General features: G+C 38.3%; 2 protein-coding genes across 2 annotated transcripts; one reads left to right on the top strand and one right to left on the bottom strand.

Annotated features, from left to right (window-relative positions):
• Positions 1 to 1,794: 1,794 nt before the first annotated feature.
• On the top strand, positions 1,795 to 14,223 carry LOC115971201 (U1 small nuclear ribonucleoprotein C). Its single transcript, XM_031090963.1, has 5 exons — positions 1,795 to 1,967; positions 3,099 to 3,140; positions 12,354 to 12,621; positions 13,280 to 13,552; positions 13,860 to 14,223. Exons 1-4 carry the CDS (start codon positions 1,917 to 1,919, stop codon positions 13,537 to 13,539), a joined length of 621 nt encoding a protein of 206 aa, XP_030946823.1. The 5' UTR covers positions 1,795 to 1,916; the 3' UTR covers positions 13,540 to 13,552; positions 13,860 to 14,223.
• On the bottom strand, positions 4,013 to 8,161 carry LOC115971202. The gene is made up of 2 exons (XM_031090964.1): positions 5,020 to 8,161; positions 4,013 to 4,941 (listed from the first exon to the last, which is right to left on the bottom strand). The coding sequence occupies exons 1-2, from the start codon at positions 5,263 to 5,265 to the stop codon at positions 4,711 to 4,713; spliced, it is 477 nt and encodes a 158-aa protein (XP_030946824.1). The 5' UTR covers positions 5,266 to 8,161; the 3' UTR covers positions 4,013 to 4,710.
• Positions 14,224 to 14,529: the final 306 nt, after the last annotated feature.

The raw sequence follows: 14,529 nt of genomic DNA on the forward strand, positions 1-14,529 counted from the left end.
ACACCATCTTGTGCAAACCCACCCAAGTGGCTTTAAGTAAGAAAACACATGCACTTTTGGGCCCATGGAGGCGAAGGCAAAGGCTTTTGAAGTTGACCTTTAGTTTGGAAAGGATGTTGACATTCAAGAGTTTTTCATTGAAGGTGACTCTCAAGTTGTTTATTGGGCTCTAAGTGAAATATCCCCCCCTACCCCCCTTTCTTATTTGTGGTTTGTATTATCTTTGGTATGCAAGCTCTTTGTATTGAGTTTTGTAGGGTTGAATTCTCTCATGTATGTATGCAAGGTAATAGACCGGTTCACCTTTTAGCAAAACATGCTAGCTTTAGACACAGGTGATTTCCATGCTTGTATTGAAAAGAATCATTGTTTTATAGAATAAGTTCTTATCCAGAACATTGTTTCTATTTCCAATTATGAATAACGTTTTTAGTCTTCCCAAATATATATTTTTTTAATACACCACTGAAGTCATTAAAGCTACCATGATGGTGCACAATATTAATCCAATTCAACCATGTTGCCACAAAGAGTGGACACAAAAGTATTGTAACTCCTCTAATTCACCAAGCTAAAGTTAGTGACCACAGCTTGATCAAGTTTGTCGCAAGACTTATGCCAATTTCACACACCCATCATTGAAATTAGCTTATGCACAACACACACCAAAAATATTGTTTTCAAAAAATTAATCTCAATATATTTTAAGAGCAAACTTTAAAAAATTGAAACTAAAAACTTCGAACCAAAACATCCTTATGAAGGATTTTCTTTCCCCCTTTTTTTTTGTTTACATTGTTTGAAGGCTGTGTTTGTTTCACATGAAAATGTTTTTAGGAAATTGTTTTACACTCTTCTGTCTGTTTGGTAGACATGGAAAATACGGTCAAACGAAAATCCAGTAAACCGTTGACTGTAAAATAACCCACTAAAGCGTAAAATCGTTTTTGCACTCGTTTTACCTTCAACCATTTTCCGGACACCACACCCGAAGAGAGAGACCGAGACAGAGCTCAAGCACACTCCACCTGAAGCACATCCTCGCCGGTCAGATCACTGTCCTCGTCCCTTCCACGCGACAATGAGTGCTCTGTTCCTCTTCCTTCCTTTATTTGCTTGCTCAAACCCATCTGTTCAAACCCAGCCTCGTCGGAAGTCCCCTCAATCTTTGTCGAGCAATGCCTAAACCGGTTTGAGCCTCGTCGGAAGTCCCCTCCAGCTTAGTCGCCCCCTCCATTTTTTCTTGTTCAAACTCAACTCGATTTGATTGCATCCCACCACACCCATTTTTTGTGTTTTCCGAAAACCCATTCCTCAAACCCACTCCGACGAACTCATTCCTCAAACCCACCACTTCGACGAACCCATTCCGCAAACCCATTTCTCAAACCCACCACTCAAAGCCCAACTTTGACGAAATTTATATATTCATATATATATATATATATTTATATATTTGTGGAGCTTCATTTTCTAATATGTTGGGTTTGATTGGGTTTCATTTTTTGGCAATTTCAGGAAACTGTTTTACTTTGGGGGCCCAAACGTAGGAAACTGTTTTCCGGAAAAATGCTTTTACATGCCCAACCAAACACTAAAATACTTTTCCGGTGTTTTTCCTACAATCCAAAACAAACATTTGAAATTTTTTTTTTCGTAAAATATTTTCCCCTGGAGCCAAACGTAGAAAACAATTTTTAAATTGTGCTTCCAGACAATCTAAGCAGCTGCGCTTTTGGTCAAAACGACAGGTAGTTTTTCCGTAAACGGTGCCGTTTAAATGCATTTGGGCTTCGAGATTTGAGTCGGACCGAGAGCTCTCTCTGATTTGACTCATCGAAGATTCTACTCTCTCGCTCAAGGGTTTTTGCTCTTCTCTCTCTCTCTGAACCTTAGGGTTTCAATTCAGCACAGCCATGCCTCGCTACTACTGCGATTACTGTGACACCTACTTGACTCACGATTCTGTAAGTCTCTCTCTCTTAAATTTTTTGGTGCATTTGGATTATATGTATGTCAGTTTAAGGATTTATGTCAATATTGAACCAAATCATTCAAATGCGATGGCTTCTCATATGTTTGGTATTATTTGTTAGTGAAAGTGTGGTTTTTCTTGCACATGATGTCTTTTACTAGAAGCTGATGGGTTTATCTTTGTGAACTTGATTGAGGTCTTAGGTTGAAGTTGAACTGTTATTCCTATTATTATTTACGTGGGAGCTCAATTTGGTGAGTCTTGTATTGTGGGGATCTTCTGGGTTCTTATGATTTTCAAAATGCTAAAAATGCACTTTACACACTCTTTAAGCTTGTGGTAGCTTTTAAGTCAGTGTCTCAAAGCTTGCAATTCTCACCCTCGAATATTATAATGATGTCAATATGCTCCTACTGTTATGGTCCGGCACATTTTCGCCATTAACCTTCCTGAAAATGATGTCGTTTTTTGTGTGGGTTAATTGCAAGATTCTAATGGATGTTGACGGAAAGGGCACATTGACATTATTGTATTACTCCAGAGTGTAAATTAAAAGTTTTCATAGTCAAGGGGCCGATTTAGAAACAACCTCAAACTTAAGAGGTTGTAAATAGTATTTTGGGATTTTTAAATATCAAGGATACAATATTGCTTAGAGTCTGACTCTGGACCTTGGTGTGATGGCAAGTGTCCTCCATTCAAACAATACATTGAGGGTTCAAGTCCGGGAATTAGTTCCTTAAAAGTTGTTGGTATGACTGCTTACTAACCACCTCTCTCAGTTCAAGATCCCGCAGAAAGAGGAGCTTGTGCAATGGGTACGAAGTTTTTAAAGGGTTGAAGAACACTTCACTGTTGTTCATTGCCTTGTTTATTTTTTATTTTTATGTTTTTGGTGTTTCTCTTATGTATTCTCTGTGTCCTTGGATTTGTGTGTTTGTTTAATAAAATTTTATGTTATTCATAAAAAGTAACTCTGAAAATCTGCATGGTTTACCGTATATATGTCCTTTGAAGTTTGAAATTGTTCATGCGCCTTCTCCTGTATATCATAGTTACAGCTCCTAGAAATTGACATAATGAATGTTTTTATATTGCTGATGATATCGTCTTTCTATCTCAGCCATCTGTGAGAAAGCAGCACAATGCAGGTTACAAACATAAGGTACTTCACATCTCTCTCTCTCTCTCTTTCTCTCTCTCTCTCTTAATTATACGGGAAAATTACACTTTACCACCTTAAAATATCCATTTTGCATCCTAAACTATCTGACTGCATATTTTGCACTCTAAACTATCATACTTATCACACTTTGCACCCCGGTGTTATTTTTACTATTATATTTAACAGAATCTTGTTGCATGTGACAAGCACATGCTTTTTGCTTAGGTAGAATAAAGTTAAAAGACTGAAACACCCTTCCTCAAAATTAATTGAAACAAAACCCAAATTTTTCCACATCTCCCTCTATCTCACGTGGGGCCATTCTCTTCCCCAGATTCCACGCAGCTTCATTGGCACTGTTTCTAAATATATTAAAAAAAAAAAAAAAAATCTCAGAGTTTCTCTCGTATCTTCCTTGGCCATTGACGAAATTCAAATTTTCTATTACAGGTTAGCAAAATCAAAATGCATGTATGTAATTTTGAGAAACACAAAGTTCTAAATTCACGGATGTAATTCTTGACTGATTTTTTTTTTCTTTTTATCGTTCTCTCCTTAGATCAATTTTGATGATTATTTCTGATGAATTCATCAGATTCTTCTTTTTAAAGTGGAAATGAAATGAGAAACACAATTTCAATACCCATGATTGCTTTACCATAATTCTCCCCCACCAGGGCCACCATCACCAAATAAATAATATAAAAAAACATAATAATAAAAAATAAAATGTAATAGAGTGGCAACTCAGTTGGCAGACTGGGCTGGTAGAGTAAATGAGTTTTATGTCTGGCCAGAGGAGGGCTCTGACTTCTTCAAACATTAGTACAACAAGAACTAGTAGTCTAGTACTTTAATACAACTATTGCTATTTTAATTAAATTAAAATAAAAAGGTTAAGAGATTGTTATGGCATTATGTCCCCATAAGTCCTCTATCAGCTAAGTTTTACCTATCCATGGCATTCTTTAACATGGTTTTAGACATTTACTTGACCAGCTAAGAGAAGACATATCACATACGGATCACATCACAGAAATGCTTTGAATTCCACAAATTGCAAATCAAATATCTGAGAATTTACCACTTGTCACAAATTGCTAAATTGTATGATACAATAACATGGCCTTAACAAGTGTAAAAATACCTTGCAAATCATTGCTAGAAAGCAAAATATTTTTGAACTCACAGGGTACCTGGTACTAAACCACCATGATGCTACATTATATGAGTTCCACATGATGATGACACAAAATAAAGTGCTTTGACATTAATAGCTTTACTCATTGTTCACAGATGACAATGACACAAAAAAAAAATCCAAATGTATGGATTATGTAGAACATAAAATTGTTAATGCCTAGTAAAAATCATTGTTCACAAATTGACAATGAAAAAAAAGAAAAAAAAAACCAAATGTAAGGATTACATGTTGTTAATGCCTAATACAAAAAGCTTGCACAACCCAGCACAAACTAATTATATTTTCTCAAACCCAAGGTTTTTCTTCTTCTAAGCCTGCATCCTTTGAATGGCTTTTTCCAAAGTTGGCACCACCACACACTCACTATTAGCACCACCACCATATATTGTTAATGGTGCCGTTGAAGTTCTTACATTGGTGGAACTTGCAACAACAGCCTTTGAACCTCCAGCCCTTGAATTTACAGCACTTAACAGCAATAGTCTTTACACCTTTAGCCCTTGAATCTACAGCACTTGCAGCAGTAGCCCTTGCACCTCCAGCTGCTCGCTTCTTGTTTGTTGTAGGTGTCTTCTTAGCATTGGTAGACACTGTACCCTACATTATAACACAAAAAAATATATAAATATCAAGAATTAATGATGGCAAACATAACATAGAGCACACAAAACTAACCTTGTCTTTTTTGGATGGACATGTTCTGCTATTATGTCCCACCTTCTTACGCTCAAAGCACTTGATGATTGTACCAGCCTTGCTTAGCTTATATGGGTTTTTGGGTTCTGAAGGATGCCTCTTTCTCTTTATCTTGGGTCTACCACGTTGTATCTTATCCTTGGGTGGTTCCAAAGGATCTATTGATGTCCTTCTCCACTGTTCCATGCTAGCCACAGGGTAAATTATTGGTTCATATGCCTTCATGTATGTCTCAATTGTGTAATAAGGATGCACATAATCTTTAGGTACACTTCCATCAAATAGTATGGCAGATATGGCATGTTGACATGGGATGCTAGTAAGATCTCACTTCCTACAACCACATGTCCTCTTACTCAAGTTCACAACAAACCTTTGATGTTTGCACTCAACCTCAAATAAACCAATTCCAACACACTTTGACACACAATCAAAAGTCTTCTAACCTTCATTGTCCAACTTCCCTTGAATTTTGGGGCATTGGGACATATTTTCACTGTCAATTTAGACATCCCTTCCCTCTTCAATTGGAACCTCCTCATCAGCTTTCTCCTAATCTTTTCAATCATGGTTACTATAAGCTTGTCCCTAGCATCTAAAATGTATGAGTTGAAACTCTCTGACAGATTATTCACAAGCAGGTCACTCTTTGAATAGTCTGTGAAATATGACCTAGACCACATGGATGGATCTACATTATCCAAATACTCATAAGTTTTTGGGCACAATGTCTTAAGCTCACCCATTTTTTCAAAGAAACTCATGCTCTGTATATGCTGTAGCTGCAGCCGACAACTTGTCCTTAAGTGCTTTCCCCTTGTGGCCTTTATCTCTATAATTGGCATACAAATGCCTCACACATGACCTATGATCTGCCATAGGACATACCACGTCAAAGCTTTGGATCAAGCCCTACATACAAAAGAAAAATACTTTAATAAAAATAACAAAATATATAAAGGTCAAATTTAATAAATGAAAATAATGAAAATTGCCCATACCTTTTGTCTATCTGAAATAAATGCCCATCCATGTTGTTCAACTGGGCCAAGATCCTTCAATAAGCAATCAAGGAACCAAGACCGTCCTTGCTCTCAGTTTCTACAATAGCCATAGCAATGGGGTACATGTTATCATTGGCATCTCTTCCCACAGCACTTAAGATTTGGCCTTTTTGGTCGCCCTTCAAGAAACATCCATCTAGCCCAATTAAGGGTCTACATCCAGCCTTGAACCTTTCCTTTGTAGCTTGGAGACAAATGTATAACCTTTGAAATGTACCTGCCACATCAAGAGTAGGCCTATCCACCAACATCAATGTAGTGGTACCCACATTTGTAGCCTTCAATGTCTCACAATAGTCCCAAATTGAGGGATGCTTTTTGGGCAGAACTTGATAGTGTGAGAGTGAGGTGGAGTTCAGCGTGGTGTGTTTTAGGTGATTTCAATATTATTAGATACCCGGCAGAGCGTCTTGGGTGTAATTCGTTTAGTCCAGCCATGTTCAATTTTACGGACTTTATTGAGAGGAATTTTTTGGTTGATCTTCCTTTGGTTGGGGGTGAGTATACGTGGTTTAGAGATTCAGCGAACCCTGCTATGTCTCGCATAGATAGAGTTTTGGTTTCAGCTGATTGGGAGGAACACTTCTTGGATGTAATTCAAAGGCCTCTTCCTCGGGTGGTTTCCGATCATTGTCCTATTCTGGTGGAGGCAGGAGGCTTGGTGAGGGGGAAAAGTCCCTTTAAATTTGAGAATATGTGGCTAAAAGTGGAGGGTTTTGTGGATCGAGTTAGGGGCTGGTGGAACAGTTATCATTTTGTGGGATCCCCTAGTTACGTTCTCGCCTGTAAATTCAAGGCTCTTAAAAAAGACTTGAAGCATTGGAATAAAAATATTTTTGGGGATGTGCATTTTAGAAAAAAATGTTTGTTGTTTGAGCTGTTGAATCTGGATTTGAGAGAAGGAATGCAAGTGCTGACTATGGCAGATAAAGCAAGAAAAAGTGAGATTAAGGCGGAGATCGAATCTTTAGCTTCTTTGGAGGAGATTTCTTGGAGGCAAAAATCAAGGGCTTTGTTCTTAAAGGAGGGGGACAATAACACTAGGTTTTTCCACAGGCTTGCTAATTCACATAGACGAGCCAATACCATGAGGGGTGTGGAGGTTGATGGCATTATGTATGAAGATGACTCAGATATTCAGGATCAGGTGGTGGGGTTTTATAAGAGTCTTTATCAGGAACCTGAGGATTGGAGACCCACTGTTGATGGGTTAGATTTTGCTAGCTTGAATGAGTTTGATAGGCTTTCTCTTGAAAGGGAGTTTGATAGGGAGGAGATCATTGCTGCTCTTCAGGAGGCCGAGGGTGATAAGGCTCCTGGTCCTGATGGCTTTACCATAGCTTTCTTCCAAAAGTGTTGGGGTGTGATAGAAGAGGATGTTATGGCTTTTTTTGCAGACTTTCATAGCCAATGCAACTTTGAAAAATCTTTGAATGCTACTTTTCTTTGTTTGATACCTAAGAAGTTTAAAGCTGTCAATATTAAAGATTTTCGGCCCATTAGCCTTGTGGGAAGTTTGTACAAACTTCTGTCTAAAGTTTTGGCGTCTAGGCTTCGAAGAGTTTTGGACAAACTTATTTCCAACTCCCAGAATGCATTTGTAGGGGGAAGACAGATTCTGGATTCTGTTCTTATAGCAAATGAATGTTTGGATAGTAGATTGAAGAGTGGTGTTCCGGGTGTGATCATTAAGTTGGATATAGAGAAGGCTTATGATCATGTAAATTGGAATGCTTTGTTTTACATAATGGAGAGGATGGGTTTTGGGGAGAAATGGGGGAGGTGGATGAAGGCTTGTATCACTTCAGTTCGTTTCTCAGTGCTTATTAATGGGTCCCCGGCTGGCTTTTTTGGTAGCTCTCGTGGTCTTCGTCAAGGAGATCCTTTATCTCCTCTTTTGTTCTTGTTGGTGATGGAAGTGTTGAGCAGGTTATTGAGGAGGACAGAAGAGGGTGACTTTCTTAGGGGGTTTCAGGCAAGCCCCAATGCAAGAGGAGGTTTGCATATCTCTCATCTATTGTTTGCTGATGATACTATTATTTTCTGTGACACGTCAAGGGAACAATTATTATATATAAGGATGGTGTTGATCTTTTTTGAAGCTATTACAGGCTTAAAAGTAAATGTTGGCAAGAGTGAAGTTGTGCCAGTTGGTGAGGTTGGAAATTTGGGTGCTTTGGCTCGCATTCTATGTTGTAAGGTTGGGCATCTGCCTATGTCTTATTTGGGAATGCCTCTTGGGGCTCATTTTAAGGATGCTTCGATCTGGAATCCTATTTTAGAGAGGGTGGAGAAAAAGCTTGCTGGTTGGAAGAGGTTGTATTTGTCAAAAGGAGGTAGGCTTACTTTATTGAAGAGTACTTTGTCGAGTCTCCCAACTTATTATCTATCGCTGTTTACAATTCCGCAACACATAGCAAATAGATTGGAGAGGATTCAGAGGAATTCCCTGTGGGGGAGTTCTGATGATGTTTTCAGATATCCGCTTGTTGCTTGGGATAAGGTTGTTTGGCCGGTGGAGATAGGGGGTTTGGGGATTCGGAAGATTGGGCTTTTCAATCAAGCTCTACTTGGGAAATGGCTTTGGCGATTTGGGAAGGAAGTTACTCATTTATGGCGTCAGGTAATAGCCACCAAATATGGAGAGGATAATGGAGGTTGGTGCACTAGACTTGTGAGAGGGACTCATGGTTGTGGGTTATGGAAGAATATCAGGAAAGGTGCAGGCAATTTTTTTAGTCATGTGGTGTATGAAGCAGGAGAGGGCAATCGTATTCGGTTTTGGCACGACCCTTGGAGCGGTCCTACTCCTTTGAAGGAATTATACCCGGAATTGTTTGCATGTGCTGTGGTTAAGGAAGCTCTGATTTCTGACATGTTAATCTTTGCACCAGACGGGGGAGGTAGGAGTTGGAACTTCTGTTTCCGTCGTAATTTTAATGAAGGGGAGTTGAGGAGGTTTTATTCTTTCTATGGGCATGTTTCTGCCAAGATTCCTAGTGGGGAGGGGGAGGACATTTTGATCTGGCAATTGAATCGTAATGGTGTTTTTGATGTGCGATCCTTTTATATTGCTTTATTGAAAGCCCCTTCTGTTTCTTTTCCTTGGCAGAGCATTTGGTGTGTAAAGGTACCTAAAAGGGTCTCTTTCTTTTTATGGACTGCTGCTAGGGGTGGGATTCTTACTATTGATAATCTGGTTAAGAAGACCTTGCCCCTTGTCAACTGGTGTTGTTTATGTAGGTGTGATGAGGAGACTGTGGATCACCTTTTGATCCATTGTAAGTTTGCATCTGCTTTGTGGAGTGAGGTCCTTAGTATGTTTGGGGTTCAGTGGGTGATGCCGGACACTATTGTTTCTCTTCTTTTTGCTTGGAGGAATTGGTTGGGAACTTACTCTTCAAAGGTTTGGAATTTGGTACCAGCTTGCCTTATGTGGTTAGTATGGAAGGAACGCAATACCCGAACTTTTGAGGACGTTGAGAGTTCTATAGATAAGTTGAAGACCTTGCTTGTTAGGACTTTGTTTGAGTGGTCTCGTATTTGGGGGCTTACGCATTGTAGTGCCTTGTCTGATTTCCGTAACTCTATTAGTCTTTCCTTATGATTTGACTGTATTTGTTTCAAGGGCAGTGTGTTTACAATCGTAAACACATTGTTCTTTTTCATCAATAAAACTCTTATTATCTATCAAAAAAAAAAAAATAGTCCCAAATTCTATTATATTGTTCATTATCGTCACCATCAATTACTTTTTCAGCACTTTTCCTTGCTCTATACACCTGCATCCTACCCACATCAACATGAAACTTATTCTTGATCTCTTTCTTCATTCCAGTGGTAGGGCAGTTTAAATCATATCTAAACTTCTGCATAGACCTCTTAGAAATCCACCTTGATGTACATGCTGAATTTTTGTATGCCCTAGTGCAAGTGTGAGTGGGGTTCAATGTCTTAATTTGGAAGGTCATTTCAACTGTTAGTTGAGAACCATAAACCGTATATTTGCATCCTTCAGCTTTACATCTCACAATCACCTTGTCTTTATTGTTCTTCACAAAATGTAAATCTTTGCCTTTAATCAAGTTGGCCTCTCTGACAGCTTCTCTAAAAGTGGCAACGTCACCAAACTTCAAACCTTTCACAAGTTCTGGACAGGCCATATCAATTTCATTAAATTCAAGATTTTTGTTGGTGTTACAGTTATCCTCTTCAGATGTGGGCTTAGGAGAAATCAGCTCATCACTTTTGCCAATATCAGAACCACAATCCTTACCCGTTTGCTCTCCATGTGTCAAATACAATACCTTCTTGGGGTCGTTTTCCTTCCCAATTGGCTCAAATATGTCTTCATCACCACTTAGTACCTCACCCCAAAAACGATCTTTATAAGCTCCACTGTTTTCTACATCAAACTCCTCTTCTTCACTCTCATTCAAGCTTTTTATATTCACCTTCAGCTATATTTTCATGCTAATCCACATCAAGGTCACCATCGGCATCATACCCTAGGGGGACAACATCATCACACACCTTCTCCTTCCCCTTCCTATTGCTACTAGTAGACTTGTTTTTCCCACCCTTAATCTGCAATTTTGGTCTATTAAAACCAGCAGCATTAGCAACACACTTCTCTTCTCCCTTCCTTTTGCTCCCACCAATAATATCACTTTCAGGTAGGTTATGAGTAAATGGTATGCAATCACTGTCAATCTCTTGACTAACAGTGTATAATACCACACTTTCTACACTTTTATGACAGTCAACCATCTTCAACACATCTGGATCTGTTTTTATCTGCACAAGCCCTTCATCCAAATTCATGCTAACTTGTTTGTAATAAACTAAATCCCCCCTTTTATATCCACATGACTTCAAAATACTCTCAACCTCAATAAAAGACATACAGTCCCTATCATATCCCTCACACCATGAATTGATATGTCACCACCAACATAAATTAACCCATTCAAATTCTTGAACCTTCCCCCATGGTGAATCTCAAATATTAAATCACCTTCTTCCATGTTTTGGCTGTATTTTTTTCTGCATTAAAATATTCTAGTCAAAAACATGCTTTCAATATTAAGAGTGGGACAAAAATTATTCTATACAGTGTGGGGACCAATTGAAGACACCACCTAAGTCAATACAAACACATAATAATATTCTATAACAGTGTAAAAACACACACACACACACACTCACACCCATCCATAATTAAAAAATTCAAAAAGCTACCAAATAGCAAAATCCCTGACTACTAGTTCCAGTACTCATCAGTAACACAAAACTAGCGAGAGAGTGATAAGCGAGAGAGTGAGAGAGTGTGAGGTTCAAACACAAAACCTTCCCCAAATCTGCTTAGACAGATGCTCAATCATATGAAATTTAACACAAAACCATATATATATATATATATATATATATCTATATCAATCCGAACCCAAAGCAACATCACACATAAAATAAATCACCGATTTAAAAGAGGCAGTTAGGAAGCGAAATTGAAATTTTGGTCGTCATTGAAAGGGTTATATTTGGTCCATCATTCCTCATTGCTTAATGTGGTGTCTTTGGAATGAGAAATAGTAGATGTTTTGTAGATGTTGAGAGATCTATTCCAGACCTCAAGCTACTCTTTTTTAGAACTTTAAGGGATTGGTTGTTTGCTTTGCAAAATCAATCATTCCCTTCTTTTATTGATTTCCTAGACTCTTGCAATTTTTGTATTTGATTTCTTATCCCTTGTTCACTCCCTGTGTACTAGGGTGTTCCTTTTTTATATCAATATAATCTTATTACTTATCAAAAAAAAAATTTTAGAACAATAATCTCATAAACTGAATGCATTTTGATTTTGCTAACTTGTAATAGAAGATTTAAACTTTGTCAATGGCCGAGGAAGATATGAGAGAAACTCTGAGATTTTGTGTTCTTTTAGAGAGAGGGAGAGTGCAGATGAAGCGGCGGGAAACCAAACAAATAATAAAAATTTTGGGTTTTGTTTTAATTGATTTTGAGGAAGGGTGTTTCAGTCTTTTATCTTTGTTTCACCTACGTAAGAAGCACGCGCTCGTCACATGCAGCAAGATTCTGTTAAATATAACAGCAAAAATAACACCGGGGTGCAAAGCGTGATAAATGTGATAGTTTAAGATGCAAAGTGTAATCTAGTGCATAGTTTAGGGTGGTAAAGTGTAATTTCCCCTAACTATATTTATATGCTAATTATTTTAATAAATATAGGCAAATGTTAGGTCATACTATCAGCAATTTGAGGAGGCACAAACCCAAAACTTCATTGACCAAAGGATTAAGGAACATCTTGGGCAAACTGCAGCATTCCAGCAGGTTGGTGCTGCTTACAATCAACATCTAATGGTTCAGAGGCCCCGCCTTCCTGTTCTACCTACACCTGTAATGCCGATGCCTGGTAGCACACAGTTACCTGGAAGTTCACCATTAATCCCAGGGATTAGGCCTCCTGTTTTGCCAAGACCCCTTGGTGCTCCAGGTAAATTGAAACACATTTTGCATTTATCCTTATGTTAGCACATTTTGCATGTAGATTTTCATATTTTGAATTGTTTGGCTTCGTCTGTGCCTGCTATCTTTCTTTGACTTGGTGTATTGCTTTTGGCACTGCTAGTTGATATTGTTGTGCACATCTGTTTTCTTTCTTTTGTTATTTGCGTGAACTAGTGAGCAAATCACTGAATTGGGATGCTATTACTCCCTCCCATGAGCAAACCTTTTTAAACTGGTTAGGACTGGGTGCCACTATCCCAGCCCAGATCCAGCCAGGATCTGTTGGTCATGTCCCCTTCCCAACTTTTTGCTGCTGTATTCTATCCATCTTTAATAAGGTTCCCAATATTTAGCAGTCAAATGGTGGATAGACAAGAACATTGGCAGATTATTATGATTTGTGTCTACATGTTTACTACATTAAATAATTATCACTATGTTTCATTAATCAATGGTTCTACCCTAAACTCCTTTGTCAGACACATGGAATATAAATTTATGCTAGTTCTCTTCCAGGTTTATATTTAATGTGTGATCTTGGTACACAATGTTTGATCCATGTGCAAGACATGCAATGCAAACTGTTCTTTGTCCGTAAGCATGTAGCAACATGTTATGTTAAATAATTCTCTTGGGTTTGGCAGGTTATATGCCTTCTCCGGCGATGGCACCTATGATGGCTCCACCTGGTGCTCCTTCCTTACCTGCTCAATTAAATCCTATTCCAAGGCCTCCTGGTAGTGTAGCCACAACAGTTCCTGGAAGCACAGCAGCACCCACCTCTTCCAACGGTGCACCACCTATGGTCACACCACCATTGTATCAAGCCAATCCAGTGGCATCAACAGGTGGAGGCTATGATAGTCTCAATGCCAACACTCAAGCTCCTGAGGCTAATCATTAGCCTTGATCTTCTGGTTGGTTTAATTCCATACCTGATATCTTAAGAAACTGAAATATATATTGTTTCTAACTTACAATGGGTGGGACTAAGGCAGTTTTAAATGAAATTCCCCACATTGTTATTTTCTTTTATCAACTCTAGTGACTATTGAAAACTAATATAGATTCTATTGTATATCCTTAATATAATTGAAGAAAATTACATAAATCCTCCATGTCTTTAATTTTTTTTTTTTTTTTGATAAGTACATCTCTTTGATGCACCAAGTATCATACCCTGAATTTATGATAGTGACATTAGTGATAATGCTCTTGTCACAGGCAAATGAAGCAAGCCAAGAAATTCTTGTGGTTCAACTCTTATGTTGGGATTTCCATTATTTGGTCCAATGATTTTCAGTTCTCACTGTGTAATGTGCATTAAGAGCTTGTCACCTGATGCTGAACATAAAGAATAGTTGTGCATTCTCATTTTTGTAAGAATCATGTCATAGATGCATATCTAGTTGTTGCTACTTGAAAAGAACTGTTTGCAGAGAGTTATTATCTACTCTGACATGCTCTTATGCTGTAGCAGCAATTATTGCTTGAAATATGTATTCAGAAACCAATTCACAAGCAAGTGCTGGTTGCAAGGAAAAGACATAATTTTTGGCCAATCTGTATTGTAATTTTGTTTGGGTTCTCGGTTTGCGGCTTCCTGCAACCCCCTTTCCCTTCCCTCCTCTCACTAAGTAAAAAGAAATTGTGTTCAAGGACCATTTTTTGTTAGAATGGCACTGGGGCTTGAAGATAACTTGGCTCCAATAAGGTCCTTGCTCGTCCTGTGGCTTGTTATCCTTACGCCAATTTTGCAGCTTTATTTCCTATTAGTTTGTCACTCCTTGGATTGATTGGCACTGGTATTCTACCATGTGCCGCATTTAAAATATACGAAATATTGGAAAGAGATCACTTGCCTCCTTTACACTAAATGCTTGTTATTTGCTCG

The sequence above is a fragment of the Quercus lobata genome, chromosome 12 (genome assembly GCF_001633185.2).
Source record: "Quercus lobata isolate SW786 chromosome 12, ValleyOak3.0 Primary Assembly, whole genome shotgun sequence".
In the NCBI taxonomy this organism is placed as follows: Eukaryota; Viridiplantae; Streptophyta; class Magnoliopsida; order Fagales; family Fagaceae; genus Quercus; species Quercus lobata.

Bases quoted from the DNA above. Each gene is read 5' to 3' on its own strand.
- LOC115971201 (XM_031090963.1), top strand. From the start codon at position 1,917: ATGCCTCGCTACTACTGCGATTACTGTGACACCTACTTGACTCACGAT. The intron at 3,141-12,353 runs GTACTTCACATC...TAATAAATATAG, and splicing joins ATGCAGGTTACAAACATAAG to GCAAATGTTAGGTCATACTA. The intron at 12,622-13,279 runs GTAAATTGAAAC...TGGGTTTGGCAG, and splicing joins AAGACCCCTTGGTGCTCCAG to GTTATATGCCTTCTCCGGCG.
- LOC115971202 (XM_031090964.1), bottom strand. From the start codon at position 5,265: ATGAAGGCATATGAACCAATAATTTACCCTGTGGCTAGCATGGAACAG. The intron at 4,942-5,019 runs GTTAGTTTTGTG...GTTATAATGTAG, and splicing joins GTCCATCCAAAAAAGACAAG to GGTACAGTGTCTACCAATGC.